The following is a 26,416-nucleotide window of genomic DNA, read 5'->3' on the forward strand; positions in this document are numbered from 1 at the left end:
CCTACTGCAGAATATTTGCAATGCCTTTGGTGACCCCTTCCCTCCTATCACACCTCCTGGCCTTGTGAACAACTCAGTGCACGAGGCCACCATGAAGAATTCATCAGCTTCAAAGACAGTGACTTCATGCAGAGCTAACCTACATACAAGGACAAACTATCAGAGGACAGAAATCAATGAAATACTGTACTACCACATTCACAATTGGAGAGAATGCGACTGTAATTGGGGAGAAGAGGGAGAAAGAACTCTTAAAGCTAAGTATGACCTGAAAAAACACCATCTGCACAATCTTATCCATGGAACATGAGAGATTCTCAAGAAAACTGGATATATTTCATTCCGAAATAGAAAAAAAAAGCAAACCTCACAGATGTTATACTATACCCAAGTAGGCATTTATGCAGCATTCACAGTAAGTGGAGAAGTTGCTTTATTCTCATTTAAGAGGACATGAAGTAGTAATTCAGTACAATGAACTTAGATCTCAGTGCACACTGGTCTGTCTGGAGGCACAATAGAAAGGCTGGGCTGCACTTACTTGTCTACTTAGTACAGGATGCAATTTTGTTTTGCTTTTTCTTAAAATGACTGATAGCTCTGAACCATAGTGGAGATGCAGCTGAAGTGCAGAAGTGTTTTAGAGACTATACTGGTTCGTACCAGCTCCTGAATTGTAATGAAAGCATACCAACATGCAAACACTGTAAGAATGCAAGGATTTGAAGTGAAGGAAGCATGCTGCTTTCCCAGTGCCAGGATACAGCTATGAAGCAGAAACAATCACATACAGACAAGGCCTTAAATCAAAGCACAGCAGCCTGTATACTATGAAGCAGAAGCTGACAGCTTAGCTCTGTACCCATTGGCTCTCTCTCTTCAGTAAGAATTTTTTTCCAAGTAAAAATCCCTCACCCTTTCTAAATAGTTTGTCTTACTTTCAAAAGCCCTGATAAGGGTTTGAAGCACTTGAGATACATTCGGTGCTCAGTTTTTAAATTAGTAAATGCTTCATTTTTCATCCTAAGCTTCATTTCTAGCCCTTAAAACTGGGGCAAGAGACATCATCCTCATGTAAAAACAGAATCCCAAGTGATGGACAGCTTCCAAGATTACAAGAAAGGCCCAAGATACCAGCTGAGCAATACTCCCAAAAAGGTTCAAGTCATTTTGGCTCTAAAACATTAGTATGTCATAAATGGGCTGTACCTCCTAATCTTCTTTGGAAGCTTTTCTATCACCTTCTATCTTCTCTGAACTTACTCATTTATACATAAAACAGCTTTGACAGCTATATTTCAAATTTACCAACCTCTGCAGCAAAATCAACCAATGAAGATGACATACAGTACAGATGTTGGTCAAAAATATGAAAGGCTTAAGTGCTTCTTGGTTTTGCAGACTATTGTATGAAATTACTGATCTTCAAGTGTTGATTTCCACAGGTTAACTTAAAGAATTCCAAACAAGGAAACTTCTCCGAGAAGTGAAATTGATAAACCCAAAAGATTCAAGAACAACCTCACTATCACACTAAATTTAAAAAAAAGCAGAAATAATTAATTTAAAATAGCTAGAAACAGACAGGAAACCTAGTTGCAGCATCTCCCTAGAGCAAGTTTTTTTCTTAAAATGTCTGCTAAATTTTTTAGTGTTCTACTTTGTAGTAGAAAAGTTTTCAGAACTTAAACTCTCACAAAAATAAACCCTGTCTCTGGATGCATATTAGGTGAACTGCCAGTGGTTTGGCAAAATCAGTACCCAAGGTCCTGGGGTGACATTTCAAGATCACTGAAGCCAAAGCTTCTGATAATTGGAATTTTCAAGGATTTCAAGTAGGATCTAGTTTTTTGTTACTATCTAACTAATAGTATCTATCATTGTATCTATCATTAGGAATAGCTAGCTTCATGCTGGTATTTTCCTTATACTTGGAAAAAGATAACATAAAAAGATGGTGGTAAAATAATAGAGGAATTTTACAGAAGGGCATCTGATCCATAGAGTTAACCTCTGACTTACTTGAAACAGAACTTGGATTTTTGTTAAATTTTAGTGTAGGTAAGATCACAGATCAGCAGTATAACCAGAAGAACATTAAAAGAAGAACAATAAAAATTGAGCTAGACTTCACTCTGGAAATGATTATTCTTCAGATAAATGGCAAGAAACCAAAGCAAAATACTGCCATGTCCAGAGTAGGAAAAAGAATCCTTTGATCCTAAATGCATGAGAAGCAGCTTTGCCTCTCAACATAAAAGAAATGGTCAAATATTCCTATGATTGCTGCAGTCTCTTGAGACAAGAATTTCTCTTGTGCCAGCAGACAGCTCCATTCAGAGGACTTTAGTCATTACAGAACCCATCCCACTGTTTTTCCTTTTCTTTATGAAAGGTACCTTGCTGCAGGTTTCAGTGCTGCAAGGAAGGCTCACCTTGCAAGTCCCCAAGAATAACACTGACTTTTAGGACTGCATGAGGATGTACATGCACTATGGAAGAAAGGACTGGACTTGAATTCTGCTTTCCTGCAGCAGCATTCAGAGAATGTAGTCTTACCACTTTCCCAAAGCATAAAGGATCCTTATCTATGCACAAAAGGACACTTATCTATGCAGAACCAATCAGTCTGTGGGGGCAAATAAACTGCCTTGACTGAAGCTGGCCACATCATGGGCAGGAACTGAAGAATATGCATGTACACAGGAGTTAGAATCAAAATGGGAAGTGGAGTTGTACAGACACATCACTCTGCTCGGTGTCAGTCTGCAACACTAGCAAATGTTTTCCTGAGGTGACCTAAATAATGAAAAACATAAAAATCAAGTATGAAACATAAATATTCAAAACTTTGCTGCCTTGTTCAACAGTAAATCTATTTACAGTTCTGCTTCTGGCTCAAACCCAGTGGAAAAAGGGAGAGGATTGATTTGTGGTCTTTCATGCGGGGTCACAGAAAGGGACTGGAAAACTGCTAGAAAGGATACAAAAGGGCTCAGAGGACCTTATGCAAGACCCCAATTTCTGTATCATTGAAAAGTATTGCAGTAGCTTAATAACTATTCAGCAAGTCTCTGGAAAATACTCCTAAGAAGGCAGACATTCACTTCATACTATATAGAAAATAACAACAAAAGGAAAAAAGGGAACTAGAGGTTGAGGTGGAGAGTCAAGTTTCATATTGACTGTGGGTTGACTAGCATTAAAAAAAATAACTTGGATATGCTAAGCTCTTTGTCTTTGTAATTCAAAATAAAATTGAGGAAATAAACACCAAACAGCGTGAGATAAGACTCTATAGTACTGCAAATTCACCAACAGTGGTATACTCTCAGTAATACTGATTTTCTCTGTATTGCTATGATCTGAACACCAGTGCTTGAATACATTTCCAAACATTGACCTCTGATCTATGTTTGTCATTCCAACTATAACTCTCAGTTAAAGCCATTGTTATCTCAGCAGCATGAAACAGAGATAAAATTTTTCAGACTATGCCCTGTATCTACTCATTTTGATTTTTTTCAGATGACAGAAGTAAATGCTTATACATCTTTAACATAAAGAGATGCTACATTTCTAAAGAACTGAGAACATTTGTTCTCATAAGAAGAAAAATCATAATTGCACAAGATCACAAATCTCTTCTGCAGAGGCACTTGCAATGAGAAAAAGCAAGAACATTCAGATAATTTCAGTTTTAACTGGCAGATTACTAACTGACTGTGCCTGCAGCAGCAGCTCATAACATGTAAGACTTTCCTGCTATGTATAGAAGGAACTCTGCTAGCTTTAAGCACTATCCATTTTAAATTTAACACAAACACACCCTGGGAAAAAAAAAAAAAAAAAAGTGTAGTTGAGTAGAGGATAAAAATGTCCCCATTACAACATCTCTTCCCAGACACGGGTGAACAATGTCAGACATTGTCAGAACAATGTCAGAAGGGAGTGGGGAGATAGACCAGATGTCAAAGAAACCTCCTCCAAACCCCAGATACTTCCTCATCTCTATGTAACAGTTCTCAAGAAATACTATTACACAGAACAACAAACAAGCAAGTTTTCAAGCAGAGGAAAATGTTAAAACACCAACTTGATCTTCATGAGGATTAAAAATTCAGTCCCCACCTGCCAGCTGTCATTTTTCTTTTTGAAGAAAAAAACTGAGACAGTTTTTCTCTTTTGGAAGAAAGCATTAGGTTTTGTGAAGGCTACAAAATGCACCCTGCAAACACTGACTAACTGAGGTGCCAGTAACAACTGGGGTGAAACAGCCTGGAACAAGTGTGAGCTAGCCACCAGAGCACATCACCAAGCAGGGCCTCAGTAAACACTTCAGCATTTAGGACAGGACATCGGTTTGATCCTCAGCTTCTCCCAATTATTTTATGTATTTGGTTATTTAGGCTCAGCTTTGTACACAGTTTTTCCGCTTCCAGAAAGGCATCTAGCAACTTCCTAATGGGAACATACAGTAGAAGCACTGAACACCAAGAACACATTCTACTTGGCAGGAGGTAGGGAATACCCTCCTTGAAGGACTGGAGGCATCAAGCATGAAAAAAACCTGTTGCTTTTTGACATGTCATCCATCCCACTCTCATCAGACACTGAAGCTACAAGGTGTGCCCAAAATATTAACCCAAGGATCGAAATCCACTGAACTAAGGGATATTAGAAACTACCTCCATCCCAGCCCCATTTGGATCAGTGGTGATTACTATGAAAATGAATTTAAATCTAGCCATTAATATGCACACAGTTGCTGCAGAGGCCCACACTTCAGCTTACCAAAACAAAATAATAGGGTGTCAATAAAGCAGAAAGATTGGAAAACAACACACTGACTAAAGCTAGCCCAAGCATGTTACACACACGAGTCACACATGTGTCGGTCCTGCACTTGGGCCACACCAACCCCAGGCAGTGCTCCAGGCTTGGGGAAGTGGGGCTGGAAAGTGTCTGGCAGAAAAGGACCTGGGGATTCTAACTGACAAGCAGCTGAAAATGAGTCAGCAGTGTGCCCGGGTGGCCAAGAAAGCCAATGGCATCCTGGCTTGTATTAGAAATAGTGTGACCAGGAGAAGTAGAGAGGTGATTGTCCCCCTGTGCGCAGCACTGGTGAGGCCACACCTGGAGTACTGAGTCCAGTTTTGGGCACCTCAATTCAAGAGAGATATCGAGGTGCTGAAGTGAGGACAGAGGAGGGCAACGAAGCTGGTGAAGGGCCTAGAGAATCAGTCTTATGAAGAATGCTTGAAGGAGCTGGGAATGTTTAGTTTGAGAAAGAGGAGGCTGAGGGGAGACCTCATCACTCTCTACAACTACCTGAAAGGTCATTGTAGAAAGGTTGGTGCTGGTCTCTTCTCACAGGTAATTAGCAACAGCACGAGAGGGAAGGGCTTCAAGCTGTACCAGGGGAGGTTTAGACTTGACATTAGGAAAAAAAAAATCACAGAAAGAGTGGTTAGACACTGGAATTGGCTGCCCAGGGAGGTGGTTGATTCACCATCCCTGGATGTGTTTAAGGGTTGTGTGGATGTGGTGTTGGTGGAGATGATTTAGGGAAGAATTTGTAGAGTAGGGATGATGGTTGGATTCAGTGATCCCAAGGGGCTTTTCCAACCTGAATAGTTCTATGATTCTATGGTCTGACTACAGAACAGACACAAGTATGTGCTGCCAAACACTAAGCTGAAAAACAGTCAGAACAAAAAAAGCTCTCCAAGTACCTCCCTAAAGACCACTTGACATGCACCTGTATTTTCATTCTAATTGCCTCCAAAACAGTGATCAATTATTTATTTTCATGTTCTCTGTTTTAGATGGACATTGGCAGCCTGAAGTCTAGGTGAGAAACTGGAGAAGTCAGAGCCCTTCTCCATTGCCAGAGTATCACGGTGGCATTAATTAAACAGAGAGGTGATGGGAAACAGCACCAGAGGAAAAGTCAACTGACAATATAGTTGTTGGGGAAATATTTTTCAGCTTCTTCAGCCTGCACACCTTCAAATATGCCAAGTGTAATCATGCAAGTACTGTCATCATCTGCTCATGTGAATGACTCCAGAATTTCACAAACAAAACCAAGTCATTACCTCTCCCTTAGAGAAGATCGTTGGAGCACAGAACTTGGAGCTTGCTTCTGAAATGCTGGAGGTGCTGAACGTTGAAATAAACCCACAACATGGGACTGTGTGCTGGCTGGATCTGAGATCCCATCCTTAGTGCAGACATCAGAACTGTCCAAGTCTTTTCCATGAATAGATTTTGCCTGTAAAAAGCCCAACAACAAACAGTGCTAAAATTTATTATGAATACAAGACATCCAGTTTTCATGTTCTTATTTTTCAAACCCAAAAGGTTAAAGGTTGAACATACAGGCAGGAGTAGCTGGGGAAAGAACAAGGACTTTCATTTAATAAAAAGAACCTTGGTCTAAACTGAATGTATCAGAGGACTCTGCTGGTATCTAACACACCATCTCATGGCAAAGTCAAGTGTACCAGCCTTTTAATCAGCCGGCTTTGACTGCACAATTGGCTTAGCCTTCCTAGGAAGCTCAGATTCAGAATAATGCCTGAGAGTTTAAGCAACACAAACCCCAGACTTCTCCTCAGTCTGGGACCTCTTCCTTAAGACTTCTGTTTTCTCCTGTTTTTTTGTTTTCTCATGTTTTGCTGTTTCTCAAGGGAAAAACTCAGGCCCATCTACTCATCTTCTACTCACTCTTCACTATACTAGTTAATCCTTTCATAGTTCCTCTTACCTGGATATGTACCAGTAATATGTCTTCACGGGTTACTCCATTTTACTTGGAATGGAGACTTTTACAGGAGCCATGTCCCAAAGCTGATGGAAAAAAACCCACAACATAACAAAACCAGACCCACAATAATCAGGTTATTCATTAGCTCTCTTCAGGCTGCAGGGTTTTTTTCCTCAGCTTTGGGAAACAGCTCCTTTTAAACAAAGCTGTATTATATTTCTGGCAAGAAAAAGATACATTCTCTTCAGCCCTGATTTTGTGAGAAGCACAAGTGAGTAGGGGCCTCAAGAACATGAGGAACTAACCTACAGCTCAGCTATCTGGATTCTCCAAGCAATGAGTGTTCCTAAAAATCTACTGTCCCATTGCAGAACAGAGGGACAGGAGGAACAACACAACCTTAAAATAGCCATCATAAAAAAAACCCCTACACCACAAAACAAAACCAACAACAACAACAATTATATATTTAGCATATTTAAGAGAAATTCTCTATTTTCTTTACAGTTTCTCATATATATCCGTGGAACAATTCAGAAATGGAACAATATATTAGACTCACATGGTACACAAAACTGTCATGGTAAAAAAAAAGTCTAGAATCTGACAAATGTGCACTTAATATATATCAAGGTTTATCCTTTTAATTCACCTTCTTTCCTCTTCCCTCTTACCGTCAGTTTTTCTGGCCATTAGAAAATCTAGGGGGGCATCATTAAATGCCTAAACCCACAATTTCTGTAGTACCTCAGGAACACAGGACATCATTAAATGCCTAAAGCCACAATTTCTGTAGTACCTCAGGAACACAGGCAAAATAACTCAATTAGGATGAAAAGACTAAAAAGCACATAGACAAAAAAGGAAGCCTGACATTATTTTTCAGACATATTTGATACACGAAGCAGCTAAAATCTGAAAAAGCAAGATGTGAAATAACAACTGTGACTTTCCAGTTGTACCAGTGCTAGCTCCACACAGTTCCTGAACTGAGTGTGCCTTCAGAATGACCAGGAAGGCAAATGCAAACTGCCCTTGAAGATTCTTCTACAGCTTTGTCACAAGCCCTAATGCCGAGGAGAAGCAATTTCTGTATGTAGCTACAAGCATGAACATCTTATAAAGCCTTAGGTTCCACATTTCTGTTTGTAAATAATCTGTCAGCAGGCCCAAACCAGGTTAGAGCAGATCTAAAATACCCATTGTCTTGCTTTTGATATTATAGTAGAAAAAGTTTCAAAAACACCTATGTAGGACAAACCTCACTCAGAGCTTCCTGAAAAACAAACTGCAAACAACAGTGCTTCAAAGTACTCACTTGGGCTTTCTTGGGTCTGTAGCTGCCAAGAAGAGAAGAATCTGCTGAAAGAAAACAGATGCATCCCAGAAGAAATTCAAAAGAAAATCTAAATGTCCTAAATGTTATGAAATCTTCTACAAGATAGCTTACCTCTCCTCCCAAGCAGTACTAAAGCAATTATCTATCAATCTATTTATTTCTTATATTATACATTGTGCATTTCTAAACTGTCTCCTTAGAGCATTTCAATAAACCACTTTCTTTAGCAGAAAACAATGACTTCACATTTAAGGGAATACAGTATTTCCAATAGTAATCAGTATACACACAGTCTTCCCCACAGACTGAAGTGGAACATTTTGTTAAGCCTAAATCAATATCAAATCAAGCTCTACCATTCCCAAAAATTCTCATGTACATGATGGTACCTTGCTAATCTTTCTTGAACAAGTCTCCCTGTGACCACCTCTCCCTCCTTTTATCTCTATGAGCTACCTGCACAAAACCAGAAAAGGTCTAAACCTTACTGTCAGTATTAAGATTTCTAATCTTCGGAATCTTTTTTTTTTTTTTTTCAGAATCATAGAAACATTAAGGTTGGAAAAAAGCTTCAAGACCATCAAATCCAACCATCAGCCTTCCCCCCCTCCCCCTCCCACTAAACCATTTCCCAAAGCACCATTTTTTGAACACCTCCAAGGATGGTGCCTGTACCACCTCCCTGGGCAGCCTGTTGCAATGCCTCACCACTCTTACAATGAAGAAATTTTTCCTAATATCCAGTCTGTACTTCCTCTGGTGCAACTTGGCCCCATTTCCTCTTGTCCTATCACTGGTCAATAGGGAGAAGAGGCCAACACCCACCTCCCTACAACCTCCTCTCAGGTAGTTGCAGAGAGCAACGAGGTCTCCCCTCAGCCTCCTCTTCTCCAGGCTGAACACCCTCAAACAAAATAACCTCACTAAACTAGTGCAGACAAGAAAAGCATTACTGAGATATATAGTAGAAAATACTGACCATGGTTTACCTTGGTCCAGGCTTCTGCTGTGCTTTCTTGCATGGGACACCAGGTATGAAGTTTAATACTAGGACTTCGTTGTTCAACCTGAAGCAAAAATACTGTTAAAATGCTCAGAATCAGTCCTATCAGTTCCTATTTTTTTCTGTTTTCATTTGCAAGATCACATTTACTCGTTCCTGAAATACATCATTCTTACTTAAATACTATTTAAAATGATTTCCACACTACTTTGCGTATTAGATGTGTATTATTAGCATTACTGTGTACAAATAAAAACAGTACCAGAAAGGTCTAGAAAAGTCTGAATATAATATTGTTCAAAGAATAAAAATGCAGATAGCTTCTCCTTCATCTAAAATGTTTGCAGCCTTTTTAAACAATTCTTGGTATCTCATATTTATTCCAAACAGTTCAGATCTCACCCAGAGAGACCTGAATATCTTCTTAATTACAACAGTTATATTTAACATATTCTAATTTTAATCTTAATATAACAAAACCTCCAGGCCAAAAGAGTCCTCAGCAGTAGAGATGCCCTAAAACGAGCATTCTCAACCTATAAAGGCCAGGATAGTCAGGATATGGTACATTAAGAGACGAGCTTTTGTCTTTTTTGTACAAACATAACCAAGCAATCAAAATAAATAACCAGTGTTTAAAGATTCTATAATTAAACTGTGATCTTCACCTATGGATCAATAACAGAAGAATTGACTCAAAGGAGTTAAAAGAAAAATAACTGAGAGAGAGAGAGAAACAGTAAATTGATGAATTATTAATTACTTATTAAGGCTAATCTAAATTTCTAAAAGGTACTTATATGTAGAAAAAAACTCGGGAAAGAATTCTAAAATTTGACAGAATATTATTAATTTGTTTGTACATAAACTGGAAAAAAAATAGTTAAAAGTGAGAAGCAAACTAATTAAACACTAAGTTATCTCAGTGGTTTTGCCAAGTGTCCAGAATTGTACACAAATCATAACGTCATAGGACAGAATCAGAACAATCCTATCTCTGCCCAAATACATTCAAAGTGATGTTTTAATAATAAATCATTGTTGGAATCATAAAAGAATAGGGGGAAAAAAACAACCAACCAAACAAAAAAGAGAATATGATCCTCCAAGAGGCTAGGAAATCAGGCCCCTTTATAGTAAAGCACTTAAACACAGTTTCTTTAAGTAAATACCTAATTTCACAACAATTTTTCACCTATGGTTAGCAAAAAGTCTTCCTGTGGGTTCTGAAGTTAGGCTGGTTATGAACTCTAAGTTGACTCTAAGTTAGTGTTGGAGATGCAGCTCTGAGGCAACGAAGTTTTGCAGAGCATGCCAATATAAAAAAAGTTGAAAGAGGAAGTGTATGTGTTTATTAATGTCTTATTCAAGACTTTAGTACTAATATCAATTACTTCCAAGCTGAATTTATACACCTATTATCCTGTCTAGTGCGCTGGAAGAAAAGAAATGGGGCCTCAGAGAATTTAACCAAGATATTCATTAAAGAATTTGATCTTTGTCTGTTACTAACGTGGATAAAAGAGATTTTATTTTAGTTAATTTCACATTTAAATCACTATGTGACAGCCTGTTAAGGAGAGAAAAATTATTCACCTAAACTAAGAGCTGAATGAATTTTTGGAGCAGCATTTAGTGAAAGAACAATATTGGATCTGAGCTTAAGCTGGAAGCATTTTGGAGAGAATACAAACCCGTCTAACTACAAATGGGGGTTTAGCAGTTTCTCTTCTGAATTCATAAGGCCCAAGGTTTAAATGGGCCAGTCGTTGCCCAGCTTCTTGTGAGAGCTCACACATTCGTCTCTTTGTGTACGGAGATGGAGAACGGGATTTAGAAGCTATTGTAGGTTGCTGGTAGCTCTTTGCTGCTAAGCTGTGCCTGCTTTTCTCAGGTGAAAGAGTATTTTTCTTTGGTAACTTGGTTTGCAGTTTTCCATTTGGGGTTGACTGATGTCCCCCTTTCATATCACCCTAAAGTGAAAAAGAGAAATGATCTAGTTTGACAGCATGCAGAACAAAGATGAAGGAGACTAATGCAAACAGGGAACTAATCATTTTAACACAAATAGATGCCATGTCAGCTGAAGTTCCCCTCAAAATAAACTGTAATCAATCAGCAATTTAAAAAACAACAATTTACCCTTTTCTCTGAAATCAGGAAGAGGTTAAAACACACATTCCTACATGTGAGCTGTTAAGTGGCTCAAAATTACCAATTAGCTTTCTCACACAGTGAACAGAGACTGCAAAAAATTGAATTTTGTCACAAATTCATTTAACACAAACTTTACCTGGATTGGACATACACAGATTTGAGGCATATTTTCATCAGTTTAAACTTTTTTTAACCTTTTAAAATTCATATCCTTTCAAATAAAATACATAAAGTAGAAGCCTGTTTAATAGATTCAATTCTATTCATTTAGAGTTGCCTAAAGCCTCACAAGAAGAATAATTACATTTTGATATTTATATTTTATTGGATTGTGGTGAATTTACTAGCTCTTTAGCAGTTATCATGAAGAAGCTGGGTTTAGTAAAAAAAATCCAACCCTGCCCCCAAAAAACACTCAACAAAAACCCTTTAAAGACCATCTTCCAAAGATACTCTCAAATCATGTGAACACTTGCAAAACAAGAGGCAAAGCTGCTGTTTATTTGTAAAAATGACACTTGACATCTGAAATATGGATTCTGAAGCTAAAATTCATAAAAATCACACCATTATCAAGTACTGCCTTAAAAGCCAAGCTCTGAGTTGATGCCACTTTTGAAATACCTATACAGGGATGGAACCAACATGGTTGGGCTTTAGGATCTTAAAGGTCTTTTCCAAACTAAATGATTCTATGAAAGAAAAGGGGAGGAACAACCATCCTCTCCACCTCCCTTCCCACAACATAGAATGGGGGAGATATTGTTCTGCCTTTGTTGTTGTTGCCAGGAAAGCCTACCTAACAATCAGGCCTGACACCTCCTTCAAATAACTATTAACTTCTTCAGTGACTGATTTCCAAGTCGAGGAAACTCTTTCCAACACTGAAGTTTTGCTGGAAATGCATTAACATTCCTTTGTAATTCCTGGCATGAAATGAGCATTCAATTACTCTACAAGCTTTATAGGTCAAGGCACTCAAGATGATACAACTCTTATCAGGCCACTTAGTCAGCAGCATGTTTTAAGGTTGGATACCACAGCATGGTTAATTAGGCTTTTTGTCAACTTGGGCCCAAATTCATAGCTGATAAAAGATGAAAAATAAGGCCCTCTTTCTGGCTTACACCAACCCTGAAACAGACCTTCAGTGCAACACATCCAAATTTCATCTGCCTTTTATAACATTCTAAACACTTTTGAGGACATTTGAAATCAAACTGCCCATACTGAAGCCACCTTCAGAGAAGTTAGTTTTCTGACAATACAATTTTCATTGATTTGTTCAAGTCTTTATCTAAGTGTCTCAATACATTTTGCTTGCTAAATTTAGAAATAACCTTTCAGTGAACCAATAAGCAATGCCATAAACAGGTGAAAGTCACCCAAACCTCTTTGCACGAAAGCCTTCCAGACAACCATTCCATTTTAATGATGCTGCACCATTTTTTCCAAGAATTTAGCAAAAAAGACGTAGGAGTAACTTCTTGTAGCAGTTTGTGCCAGGAAACCCAAGCAATTCCAATCCACGAGACCAAAGACTGCTACCAAATGAACAAGCACATTAGAGTGCTTGTCTCTTCAGCTGCTTCACCTTAAACTTTGCTCATTGCAGAAGCAGCATTTCCAGATTAATATTGGTGTCAGCCTATTCAGAAAAATCTTAATTTCCATTATTGTTACTGATACTGTTATGGAAAACAAATAAATTAGTTTGGTTTATTTTTATAATGCACTTTCTCTGACTTCACCTCGCTTTCGCTGTCCCACCTTAATTTTAAGTGTCAGTAAGAAATGGTGAGAAGACATCTTCACACCTACAAATACACCAGGGATTGACACTTCAGCTGATCATAGAACATAGGAGCTGATAATTGTTTCAGATTCAAGGAACTCTCAGCATTTACTGTCATGCACCAAACCCACTCTTTACTCGTACTTGATTAAAAATTTAATCAAGTTGTCAAGCACCCATGACAACTGCTTTAACCACAACAAAAGAATGAGAAAAGTTGGAAGTGAGCAGCACATGCAAAAATGGGAACCAAGGCTATTAATATTAAATCTAGAAATTAAATTGCAAACAACTAAATTATGCTAACCTGTATGTGACTCCTTTCTGAGCTTAACAGACTTTCTGTAATAAGGGAGCTCGTAGAAAATCTCAATTTTGGTGCAATTCCCTAGAAGAGAGACAAAAATTGAACATCAAGCTCCAACTCAAGATAAAGGGTATCAAAGAAGTAAATGTCACCTAATGTAACAAACCATTCCTAATTTTCAGCCATTTCCTTTGTTAATTTCAGCCTTTAATAAAGATAATTAGAAAAGACAGAAGAGCAATGGTAAATGTCAAGATGCTAACATTTGCATTTCTGACAATTCAATTACAGATTATTGCATGGCTTTCATATAACAATTAAGGTCTGACTTTTATTTTTAATACATTTCTTTATCAAAAGCACTTTTAAACATTTTTCATGCCATGCTATATAGCATCAGTGAAAATTCCAGTCATGCTTTAAGAAGTTTCATTAATGATAACTTTGGAAACTTATTTATAAGTAGTGTCAATTCTCCAGTAATTTATTTTTTTTTTAATTTTAAATATTTGTCAATAACTGTTTACTTGTAACATCATTATGAAGAATCCTCTTTATTCTGTAACGATTAGAGCAAAGTCTGATTTCTGTGGATTGTTCTATAACCATGGTCTCCTTCCTCTCAGACCCCTCACATGTCACTGGGAAGAGGCAGCTGTAGTTTGACTAGTTTGGACACAGTGGGGTCCAACTGGGCCTCCGGGTCATCCAGCACACATGTACTAATGGCTAGCAGGTCCTTCCATCTTTACATGGTTAACAATTCCTGTTCAATTCCTCTTTTACTTCAGTCATGCTTGGAAACATATTACCTTTAAGAGCTCTGCTTCCTGTTAAAATCAGTTAGGATCAGCCAACATAGACAACGTTTTACTGGGTTTAAATGGCAGAGATGATGACACACAAAAGATATTTCCCAAAACAGTATGAAGGGAGGTGGTCCAAGTACCGATACGAAGAGGCCTGGCACATTGACTCCATCACACTGTCTCAGAGCCACCAGGGCAACTGCTATGTGCTTACAATGGTGGAAACAAGTACAGGATGGTTGGAAACATCTCCTGTGCCTCATGTCACAGCCAGGAATACTATCCTGGGCCTTGAGAAGCAAATCTTGTGGAGACATGGTACCTCAGAAAGTATCAAGTCAGACAATGGGACTCATTTCAAAAACAGTCTTGTGGCTGACTGAGCTAAAAAGAATGGTATTGAGTGTATATACCAAAAAAAAAAAAGATTAAAAAAAAAAATAAATTAGGGGGCACCCGGATTTGAACCGGGGACCTCTTCATCTGCAGTCAAATGCTCTACCACTGAGCTATACCCCCACCCACTGGCAAAAGCTCTTTAAAAGAGAACACATCAGAATGAGTATATCTGCTATTAAAAAATAACACCAGACCACCTACTGCTCTTCCACAGACTGATTACAGAATTGTTAAATATTGATAGCTAAAAAGTCAAACAAAACCAGTGGTTTGTGGGGAGGGAACACGGCATGGCACTCACATACTCAAGCATGGATATGTCAAAAGTAACATTGGCCAAAAGCCACCAGAGGAGCAGCTCTGTTCTCTGTAGTTCCCAAACTAGAGATTGCTGAAGGATACTCAAGATATATAAAGTACAGCCCCAAACATATGGTAAATGAAAATCCAGTCAAAAAGCTTTGGGATCTACTCCTTTACCACCAATTTAGTGGTGTCTGCAGCCCTAAGCAGGCTTGTCAGTCCTTCTGTACCAGTCATTAAACAGATGCAATTTGGACATGATATTAATTTGATCACAGAAGAACTGTAAAGGTGGTTCATATCTAGAGGAAGTCAAGCTAGAAAACAAGTCTAATATGTGCTTTTAAGTGTAAGGAGCACATAGACAAGTCAGTAGCTTAAAAAAAGTATGTATGAACATAATAGAAGGTCTTGGTATGCTAATGAAAGGCAATATAACAAAAAATAAACTGTTTTAAGTAACACAGCAAATACTGCATGAAGGTGGGGAATAGAGATAAGAAATTCTGTAAGAAGTCACCACCAGTCAAGGCTTAAACATATTCTGGAAGGCAAAAGAAATACAGAAGAGCCAGCAAAAGCCTCAGCTGGGCAACACTGGACCAGGAGAGATAACTCGAGGCACGTCTTGTCTGTGTATTGTGCTCGCAAGCCTCAGTAGACATTTAGCCAGAGACATTATCAGCCAAGTGCCAGATTTCTGGAGGAGTTCTGATCCTCTCAACTTGGGATTCTTTCCAACTGGCAGATTAAGAGTGTTAATCAGACACTGCTTGTCACTGCCTATCTGAACTCCACTAGAGTAACCCTGCTGTTGCTACCTTTACTTTTTTAATAGAAGACAAATTTATTGGGAATCAAAGTGCCCCTGAAGTACAGCTGTCAGTCAAAAATACTCAACATCTCAGCTAGCTATAAACAACTTTTAAAGTGGGAAGAACATGGCTTCAGTGGCATAGGAATAATGTGAGGGTTCTCACAACCTTGTTTAATTCTTGGGCAACCCTTTCCAGTTCCTCACCACCCTTATAGTGAAGAATTTCTTCCTAATATCTAACCTAAATCTTCCCCTCAGTTTAAAACCATCACCCCTTGTCCTATCACTATCTTCTCTGATGAAAAGACCCTCCCCAGCTTTCCTGTAGGCCTCTTTCAAGTACTGGAAGGTGCTATAAGGTCTCCTCAGAGCCTTCTCTTCTCTAGGCTGAACAGCCCCAACTCTCTCAGCCTGTCTTCATGGCAGAGCTGCTCCAGGCCTTTGATCATCTTAGTGGCCCTTCTCTGGACCCTCTCCAACAGGTCCATATCTTTCTTGTGCTGAGGGCACCAGAACTGTACACAGTATTCCAGGTGGGGTCTCACCAGAGCAGAGTAGAGGCTCTGATAAGGGCTCTTGAGCCTTTATCTCCAGAAAATGAACATTAATTCATCACATGCATTCTACCAATCAGTTGTCCTTTATCACAGCTTTTTGAAACTGCAGAAAAGGCAACTTTGTGTGAATGGCCTGAACAGACCTTAAAAAACAGACTTTAGAACTCAAAAACAATCACACATCACTAAGCTAAATTTCAATCACTTCCTATTTTATTGGTGATCCTGCACCTCAGGGAGGCCCAGAGGTCAGATGGCACAGCAATATAAATTTGTACTATCATTGTCTTAAACACTACCAAAAACGGTCCGAAACATAACGTTTCAAAGAGAGACTGAGGAGGGAGGGTCACAGGCTTCATCTGTGGAGAACGGTGAAGTTGATATGAAATCTCCTTCTCCTCCATCCCTTCAACTCCCAACTGCACCACAGATGAAAATGCCCGGAAGCCGAGGCGCGGTGCTGCGGTGCAACCAACTGCTCACTCACTTCTTTGCGCTAAAGAGTTCTCAAAGCATTTTGAACAAAGATGAAATCTTCACTAAAAGTTCAATTGTGGATTTGACCATTTCAACACCTGAAATGGCCAAATCTGTCAGAAGGAAATCACTTTTCATCTCAAGCAGTTCAAGGGGTTTCATCAGTGAAACACGCTGTGCCTTAAATGCAACCCACAGATATTCACTCACCGCAAAAGAAGACGACCTCTTCATTAAAATCTCACGGTCTAAACCATGGTGCCCAGGGGTCAGCTTAGGGTCAGGGAACAGGAAATCTCTTGTATTTTCTTCATATGTAGCCAGAACTTTTCCTACTAAAAAAGAAAATACATACTTGAGCAGAAAAATAGACAGTGTCACGTAGTACAGACATCACAAGCAAGACCACATTGAAATGAAGATAAATGTTGATCTTTACGAATTAACAGCCTCTAAAACTCCCATCACAGTAGGAAATAACCTCATCAAGTTAAATCAGCAGCAGCAATGTGTAGAATCTACTCTGAAAGTATGTTTTGAGTATTATTGTAAAAAAATTACAAAACAGTTAACACAATCTTTTAAAAGAGATTTATAGTAAGTTTTCTCTTGCCGATTCTTCAGTGGTTTCCCTCTTTCTTCTCCTTCCATGCCAAAGAAGAAATCAGTATTTTTTGCCAGCCAATCCCTTATGAAAAACTGCCTCATTCTATCTTACAGAATAGTAATAGCAGTAGTAAGAATAAGCATAGTAGTAGGAAAGAAACACAAACATCAAAATCATTCTCAATATTTTTATCACTATCCTGGTTTGCTACTTAAAAAAAAATAAATCTATTATCTTCTTTAGGGGAAAACCTTAAATTGTACTATTGCAGTAACCTTGTATCATATCTGCCTTCAACCCCTGAAATAAAAATCTTTATCCATGATATTTTACCCTCCCACAACAAAAATCCACATGCAGTAAATTCCTTCAAGTGAAGAGTCTGGTGAGTCACCTGAGAGAAGCAATCATTTTCTTGGAAGTACTAAGGACAAATGACAGTGTGTGCTTTTCATATCACAGTTTCCAAATGAGTCCTCTGTAAAACTTGACTTTATTTCTAATAAAACGCAAATTTACATTATTCATGGGAACACTTGAATTTCATTACAATAGATTTCTATAATCACACAAACCAATAACAGAAGTATGACAAATTGCTATTTATTATCTTCACATATCCCAAGAGAACTGTAATACTTGCAGTGAGGATAAGAGTTTTCCCAGTGGTCACCATTAAAGTGGAAGGGAAAAAAGTGCCATGCTGAGAACAAGACTATGCACTCCAAAATTTCACAGACAGCCACTTTGCAAGTGAATTGTGATGCAGTTAATAAGTGTGCACTGGATGATTTCAGTTTATTTTCCATATTTTAAATATTATAATTTTCCTAAGCCTTAGTGTGGTACATTTCAATATTCAGTTATTCTTCTCTTTCAGGAATGAGATCCTCTTGATCTATTAACATTTTATATCCAGAGGACTATTTGTTGAAGAGCTTTTTATGTTGTTTGTGTGTTGGAAAAAGTGATTGTGCTGTAATGGGCAATGTCCTCATGGAAATTCACCTCTTGGAGTGCATAATTTATGAAGAGACTTATACAATACCTGGAGGAACGAGCTGTATTAGTTCAAGTACTGCTGTGTCAACTAGAAAGGAAAAAAAGTTTTGTAATGAGTTAGAAAAACTAAAATGGAAAGTAATTCTGATAGTCAAAACACAAGAACAAAGGCTCGTGGATTTAAGCTTCATAGCACTGTATGTAGCTACACTATTTCCACTACAGCAACTATAAGAGAAAGTTCAGAACACTTTGAATAAATAACACAGATTAACACAATGACATTAGCAGCATACAAATAACAAATCTAAACTCTACTTAGAACTGGGTAAGTTCTATCTGCTGTCCTTTTAAAGAAGATGATGTGAGTTTAATCTCTTCTTCAGATAACTCCCAGTTGGAGAGAACACATTCCTGAGTTCAGAGTCAGTGTTTTCTCACTACAATTTATGATGCTTCACACGTGGCAAGACATAACATTTTCTTAAAAATAATTTTTTTTTTTTTAAATAGGAAGTTTATGCTTTTATTGTTTGAAAGTAAATCAAATAAATGATCAGCTAAAGGCAGCCATTACCCACTTGGATAACCAATTGGATTTTCCAGTAATTATAACTTTTTAAACTTTTCCTCTTCTAGAGCATGTAGCATACATTTCTAGAGGCATTTTGTTAGTTAACAGTATTTTGGGTAAGTTACTATTAACCAGAGACAGCAAAAAAACCTCTGCCTGCACTGACAAGGAATAGTCTATTCTGAAAACCCAGCAGTGCTAGAGTCCTACCTATTTAAGTACACGATATGCTGCAATGGTTACCCAGTAGTTTTTCAGAGAACAGGCTCCTGACAGAAAAAATATCTCATACTTTGAACCTCCAAAAAATCTTTAGAGCCCATACATGCATGACAGTAATTCAAACAACACAGTATACATAAAAAGCAGAACCTACGTTCCAGTAACTCCACAAGATCACCAGGATCAACTACATCAGGAAATGCCTAGAAAATAAATTAAGAAATAATAATAATGGCACAGTCAAAGTGATCAGATGCAGCTCTGAGGAAAGAGAAGGTAAAAAAACCCCAATATTTTCTCTTGCTTTAGATGGAATCCTATCCCCATTTGAAAAAGAAAGGAAACTGAAAATATAATTTAGCACATGATCAAATTCATTGAAAACCAGCAGCTCTTGTAATATGCTTTCTAGCTATTTAGTGTTACTTCTCCATATTTAAACTAGGAGGTGTTGTGAAGAGTTGAAAGAGATAAGTATTGTCTGAGAAAGTTACAAGAAGGACAAATTGCTGAATCGACTATAATTCTTATAGATGAAGAATATGTTCTTTAATATATTAGTAATGCTTTAAGCTTCATTTGGACGGAAGTGACTACTCGTGTATGAAGTCCTGTTCAGGGTTTTTTTTAACCCGAATTCCATGTGACTAGATGGCAAGGAACAGAGCAGGATGTTGCACTGGATATTCAGCAGGTTAACAGACTTCCCCCTAATTCTCTACAGAAGTCTCAACAGAGTGGTGTAGATGACTTTGCTGTGGGAGGTACCAAACACTAAAAAATACCAAAGTAATGCTGCTCCACAAGTATCTAGCCCTATTTAATACCTATCTGCAAGAAGACAGGTATTTTCAGCTTTCTTGTTCATCTCTTTTGTAAGCTGGTGTCTTGGAGTTTCTCTACATTACGCCAAAATCAGAACATTCCCCTTAAGCAGTTTGTGGTATGATTGTCTTTAAAAAGCTGTGGTCTTTTTTACTCTTCAGGAGCTGGTGAAATTATCACTGTTTGTATCTTACCCCCATCACCAGAGCATCACTGATGTTTACTCAGTCTGGTTTTCAAACTGCTGGGGGATGCTTAGAGGAAAAGAACTAGAAAGGGCAAAGTAATATTATTCATAGGTAGTCAAAAAGCCAGATCATATCTGTAAGATACTGTGTTTCATTATCCCTGTGGTACTAATAATGAAGCTAGCAGGGACTCAGCATATGTGATAAACAACTACAAATTATAAAGCTAGAGCACCAACCTGGGAATTCTGGTGTCAAACCATGAAAAAAAGTATCTCAAAGGCAGAAAGATGTCACCAAAAAGGCTTGAGCTGCTGTTCTATCTTTCTACTAAATTAAGCTGACTGTCCTATATCTTATATTCTTTGTTCTTCATCTTGCCATAACTTTTAGAACAACAACATTCAGTTCCTTCCAAGCCACAAAAACAGACACTGAAAAGGGACAGTTCACACAAGAATGAATAAACACCTAAAAAGCCTCATTGTTTATTATAATCTTCAGTATGCATAATTTTGAGTCACCATAACAGGCACACACCTCCTTTGTGCTGAAGAGAAGCATAAGTGAGCAATCCTCAGTGTGATTACTTGTGCTCAGGAGTTGTGCAGTGAGGTTTTTGGCATTTGGGACAGGTTTTCTTTGGTTTCTATTAGCTCTTGACATTATCTTACCTTTTCAAATACTAGTTTTTCTTGAAAGAAGAGTGGAAATGCTGCAGGGACATGTTGAGTCTTTTTGTACTGCCCCAGTACAGAGACACTGAGATAAAGTTCCTCTCTGCCTTTCAACACCACTCCGGGGCAAGTTATCTGGAAGAGTAACACATTCATTAAATAAACTGAACTTTAGTTATAGAAGTAACAGCTGTTTTCAAGATAGAAATGAAATTATCAAGGCTGAAATGGTTGACTTCTGAGCATCAGATTATCACAGATTAGAGTGACAAAAATTTGCTTCTAAAGCAATTCTGCTTGTACAAACTGACTCAGAAAAATAGTCACCATTTAAGAAGAATCAGGACCAAATACTGTAAGTAAACATACTCCACTGTCTTCAACCAAAACTGAAATCCAGTACCCCAGTTCCAGGTTAATGCAATTATAGGCATGCACTGACTATATGAGTTAAGCATCAAGGGTCACATCAAGTTCTATATGAAGAGTCATGTAGAATGATGTCTACGTGATGTTAAGACACAAAAACGCATCAAAATTTTAGCCTAGCCACAGAAAGAACAAAGCTGGTACATATACATCCTTAGGTTTCCCTCCTCGGTCCAGCCACCAAAAAGGGCAAGTTTATTTGCAAAAATTAGATTAACTTTGTGTTCCAATGCAAACGAGAAAAAGCAACTGTTGTTCCACTCCTGTTAAGACACATGGTACACAAAAGATTTATCTCAGAAATCTGGCCACATTGGAGAGTATTCAAGGCAGGGTAAGCTTCTTATTAGGCTGTCAGATTCTGATGCTAATCTCTCAACTTTCTCTGGACAATTCTTAAGGGGTTGGTATGTTTTTAAAGCTTTGATTCATCAGACATTCTTGTGTTTTCACTGCAAGGCTGCACACGACTCATTGCAAAACTATTGGCTGTTTTCTCCAAGCCACATGGTTTTATAATGTTACCTAGAGAGAGAGAATTGGCACCTTTCACTTCAGTTTTGCTGCTCACTTTTTATCACAGTATAATAAATATAAGCTTGTCTCTTCCAACATAAGGTTACCGGAGAAACTGTTCAGACTTTCAATTGCCAGGTAGAAAGACAGAGGAGAGTGACAGGAATTAAAATAAGTGCTGTAGTTACAGTCTCCTACTCCCAAATGAACGTTTTACTTGAAAAATCCTAACTGGATCTAAAAGAAAACTATATAAAGAGCTGAAAAAGAGCTTTAGATGAAAGAAATAACAGAAATCAATGTGTAACAGATTATAGACACAGTATAAGCTAAAAAAATAGTGCTTCTACTCATAAATATTCAAGAATAAGAAAAAAAAAGGGGGGGGTGTTTCTCTTCATGTAAAGTAGGGCTTTGAATCTGCAAGAAAAGTGTGAGAATAGGTATCTCAATTGAAACAGACTGTCAAAAATTCAACAGCTTGTATGACACTTGTGCAGTTGCAAGTGTGAATAGGAGTAAGTGAAAGAGACAGACTTCATTCATACAAGGCAAGATCCCCCAAACTATATACTACAAGTCATATTAAATTAGTTCTCGCTTTTCTTCTTGACATTTTTCTAGATTTTACAATATTTTTTAGCTGGGGTTTTGTGCCTTTCACCTTAGAGAAGGCAACCAATATTTGTCTCTTTATTGAGATGAAAAGTGAGAGGTTTGAAGACTTCAGAGAAGGCAAAACTGCAAACAACAGGTGCCCCTTATTCTGGCTACCCTGTAGAAGGAAAAATTCTTACAAATCAGCATGTGGGGCAAGACAGCAGATGTAGAAACTTGAGCATCTGCTGCACAACTCATTGCCTGGGCTGGAACATCAAATCTACCTGTTTATGTAACTTTAAACCAGCTCCAAAAGTAATTGACACAGCTAAATCTGCAGTTCCTTAAATCTCTTTTGTACTATGTGATACATGGAAGTGCATAACACTGAGGAGACAAAGTGAAGCTCTCATCTGATTGCAAAATGTTGAGGCAGGATGAGGGACCATTTTAAAGACTGGAATAATATTATCTATGGATCAGCTAAGGAAGAGGGGTATCAATGCTGCAATTAACTGATCTCACAACCAACCAGAACGACAATAAATCTCTAGGACAGTGTTACCCTGGACTCCTCTGCTGCAGTTCCAGGATGGAAAACATGTACCAGCCCTGGCACTGGTGTTGTCCTGACATCACAAACAGCCATAAGGGAATCACTGAATTCATCTAATAGAACAGAACAGAATTTTACTGATCCACAACCTCTACTGCATTTGTTTGTTACACTCAGTCCTAAAACCACAGCTGCATATGTAACCCACCAAAAAGGCAGGCCTTGAAAAATCCCTGTAACTGCCAATTATCATCAAAACAAGAAGAGTTTCCTCTGAAGGGCAATGGACAGTATTAACTTCTGCCAAGTGCAAGCTTCTAGACAGAATAGCATTTTGGACTTAGAGCTGCAAAAATAATCTCAATATGAAGAGATGCCATTTTAGTTTCCTTACCTGGCACTAATCCACAGGACTATTAATTTATTTCAGGGCTTAAAGCTTTGCCTGCCTTCACTGCCATGTTTGTGAATTCTCCATGTAGCAATGACATGAAGAACAACGTGAATTCCATTCTGCTACTACATGAGCAATCTAAATGCCAACAGCAGAGGCAAACACCAAAATCAGTGTCAAAAAAAAACATAGAACAATGAAATCTCAGTCTGAGTGATCATGAATTATTAAATTTAAATTAATAGCAGGATAAACCAAGTAAGGTCTTCAACCAAGACTTCCCATTTTAGAATGGCAGCCTTTCAGAAATGGAGACAACTAGAAGTGAATTAAACCAAAGAACTCGAGGACTCAGATCAGAGAAGACCTTGGAATTTCAATTAAGTCCAAAAGGAGCAAAACCCATTTGTATCCTAGAGCAAGGGAAAACCAAAGAGAACAGAAAGAACTTCAGACACCAGTGGATTGGTTTCAAAGAGGGTTGAGAAACATGCAGAGCACTGTAAAAGAGCAGGAAAAAGAATCAGGAATTTGGACACGGCTCTAGCCAGAAATAAAGCCAGGAGAAATAAAACAAGGAGAAAACAAGTGGATGTAGCAAAAATTAACCAGGATGTGAAAACTAACAAATTGACATCCCAAATGCACCTGACTGTTTTGCCTTGCTTTAATGACACTTTGTACATGAGGAAAAAAACAACTTAAAGAATGGAATTACAGAAACTGAAATTACCTGATATGTATTAGGCCTGGACCAAGGAGTCACAGGGAGAATTAATCATCTTCAGCTCAGGTTCTGAAAGAATTTTGCTGCATATATATTCAACTAAAACCTATGTTATCAACACCAGGATAGTATAATCTGCTGAAAATAATAAACACAAACCCCACATGAGGCGGCAAATGAGCTCTGAAAATTTATAACCTCACCAATCAGAATATTTAAATATTAAGTAATAAAGAATAAAGGATATGGAGGAAAACATGACTGTAAGAAAAGCCCAGCATAAAAATAGATCAGTCAAGCAAAAAAACTGACATTTTCTTGAAAGCCTGTTTCTCTGGACAAAGGATATCTCATTTATCTGGACATCAGTTACAGCTTATGGTGCCACATGAGAAATTATTACTTATGATACAGAAGGTGGGAGTTAGTAAGAAAGTCCTAAGGTGGCATGGAACTGGCCAAAGGACATGCAAATAATATGCAAAACTGGGATGCATCAACCTACAAGATACTGTTAAAAACAGTCCTTTATATATTCTGGGATCCAAGTCTTTTAACATTGTTAATGACCCTAACACAGGAAGTCAGAGCATTCTCAAGAAGTTGCTCCAATTAAAATTCAGATATGAACAGAGGTCAAGAAAAAGATTTAGAAAAATAATGTTTGCAGAATCACAGTAATAGAAAAGAGATGCACCTACTGTGTATTGACAACAGTATCTGCTTTCACTGGGGAGCTAACCTTCAAAGTTGGCTAAGGGGAAGAGGATCATTTTATTACTAAATGACAGTGCAACTGCAGTGCAGCTGTGAAGAGATTAATATTAAGAAATAGAGGATGAATTTTGGACTTCTTTTTTTCCCCCCTGACAGCATCTAAGGGAACAGCAAGACCACATTTGGAAGGCTGAGTTCAGTTCTGATCCTGATCAGTGCAAAATCAAAGTGGAAGAGCAGCACTCATCCTTCACATGATCAGAAGACTGGTGAGCCTATGACACAAAATGCTGCCAAAACCCCCAGATCTCATTAGCTGAGAAAGATGAATGGTGAAATGACAAGACTGCTGCCCAAAAAATACATCAAGAGGAGCAAACATCAAGGATGCAAAAAAAACCTACTTAAGTGAAAGGCCACTGTTGACATTTGTGTGAGAGTAGGTCATCGAGTAGCCAGAAGGAAATTTAGGCTGGGAAGTTTTCAAACAATCACAGAAGTGCAATGCCAAAGCAGGTTCCAAGAGGAACAAAGAAAAGGCAGAACAAGTGGTTCAAAACAAGCCTAAATACACTTATCAAAAAGGGTTATCTGAGAGAAAGGATGTTGCATAGCAGCGATACGTGCTGAAAGAGGCACTCGACCTGTGCAGGTTTCTGTTCTCTCCCTTTCTTTCCAGTTATTTGTAGCCTTGAGAGCAGAGTGAATATAAAATACCCCACAACTGAATAAGCCTGACCCTGGGGCAACACCTTTCCTGTACTCTTTCCTGGCACAGGAATAGTTCACAACAGTAGAACTGAAGAGGAAAGCACATCTGCTCCTTTCCAAGAACCAAGTGGGCATTATGAACACCAGCTGTGAGACAGCAGAGCAACACCATGAGGGTGATGCCCTCACCATGTACCTGTAGACAATCACAGCTCTATTTTAGAGCAGCCACACAAGTTTGGGAACAAAGATGGTTAAACAACCAGGAATACTGGGTCCATTTCCCAGTGTGTACTTTCTAGATCTGCACTTGAATTTTCTGGATGGCAGCTCAGGTGTTTTGTTTTTTTCTTCCAGCAGCAAGTATTGTGACAGCACTTGCTCTGTGAGGAGGCCTAACCTCTGGTTTACAGCGACCAAGTTCTGTGAAGGCAACAGCTCCAGAGTAACAGAGCACTGCCTAACTCCACTGCTTTTTAAAAGTCCCCAGGTGCCTCTTGCTTTACTCCCACCTTGTACACAAGCAGAAAACCTTGCTAACTTTATACAGGGAACGATCCCAACATGATTAATGTGAAACCTTCCCACTCTGACACCTATTGACTGACCTCGACCCTCCCCAAGCACCACCCAGAGCTGCCCAGGGCCACCTCCTGCCCTGACAGGACCTCACCGGTCACAGGGGAGCACATGCCACGTACAAGCTGCTCTGTCCCGGGAATTCTTTTACTTTTGTTTCAAGAGTGCCCTTCTCACAGCTTCACCAGAATAACTGTCTCTCAAATAAGACCTTCTCCACGGGACGCGAGAGCTGTGGAGCAGCCAACGCCGCCGGGTAACGGCACTGGCTGCCGCGGGACGCAGACACAGAAGGGGCAGAACCAGCAACACGAACCCGCTGCCCAGCAGGGCCCTGGGGCCCGGAGCGCGGGG

The 26,416-nt window shown here is 38.6% G+C and overlaps 1 protein-coding gene and 1 non-coding gene across 2 annotated transcripts in view; both read right to left on the minus strand.

Moving 5' to 3' along the window:
* The window catches only part of SPATA6 (spermatogenesis associated 6), a 57,655-nt gene that overhangs the window by 12,525 nt on the left and 18,714 nt on the right, over nucleotides 1-26,416 (minus strand). The window contains exons 2-10 of the mRNA XM_010004031.1: nucleotides 20,831-20,968; nucleotides 19,298-19,346; nucleotides 18,394-18,435; nucleotides 16,949-17,073; nucleotides 13,374-13,454; nucleotides 10,809-11,087; nucleotides 9,091-9,178; nucleotides 8,091-8,131; nucleotides 6,102-6,277 (exon numbers count right to left, since the gene is read on the minus strand). Of these exons, the coding sequence (XP_010002333.1) occupies nucleotides 6,102-6,277; nucleotides 8,091-8,131; nucleotides 9,091-9,178; nucleotides 10,809-11,087; nucleotides 13,374-13,454; nucleotides 16,949-17,073; nucleotides 18,394-18,435; nucleotides 19,298-19,346; nucleotides 20,831-20,968 (1,019 nt within the window). The remainder of the gene's footprint in view (nucleotides 1-6,101; nucleotides 6,278-8,090; nucleotides 8,132-9,090; nucleotides 9,179-10,808; nucleotides 11,088-13,373; nucleotides 13,455-16,948; nucleotides 17,074-18,393; nucleotides 18,436-19,297; nucleotides 19,347-20,830; nucleotides 20,969-26,416) is intronic.
* On the minus strand, nucleotides 14,630-14,701 carry TRNAC-GCA. Its single transcript has one exon. It is a non-coding gene; the product is annotated as a tRNA-Cys (tRNA).

Source organism: Chaetura pelagica, unplaced genomic scaffold (genome assembly GCF_000747805.2).
Source record: "Chaetura pelagica isolate M959 unplaced genomic scaffold, ChaPel_1.0 scaffold18, whole genome shotgun sequence".
In the NCBI taxonomy this organism is placed as follows: Eukaryota; Metazoa; Chordata; class Aves; order Apodiformes; family Apodidae; genus Chaetura; species Chaetura pelagica.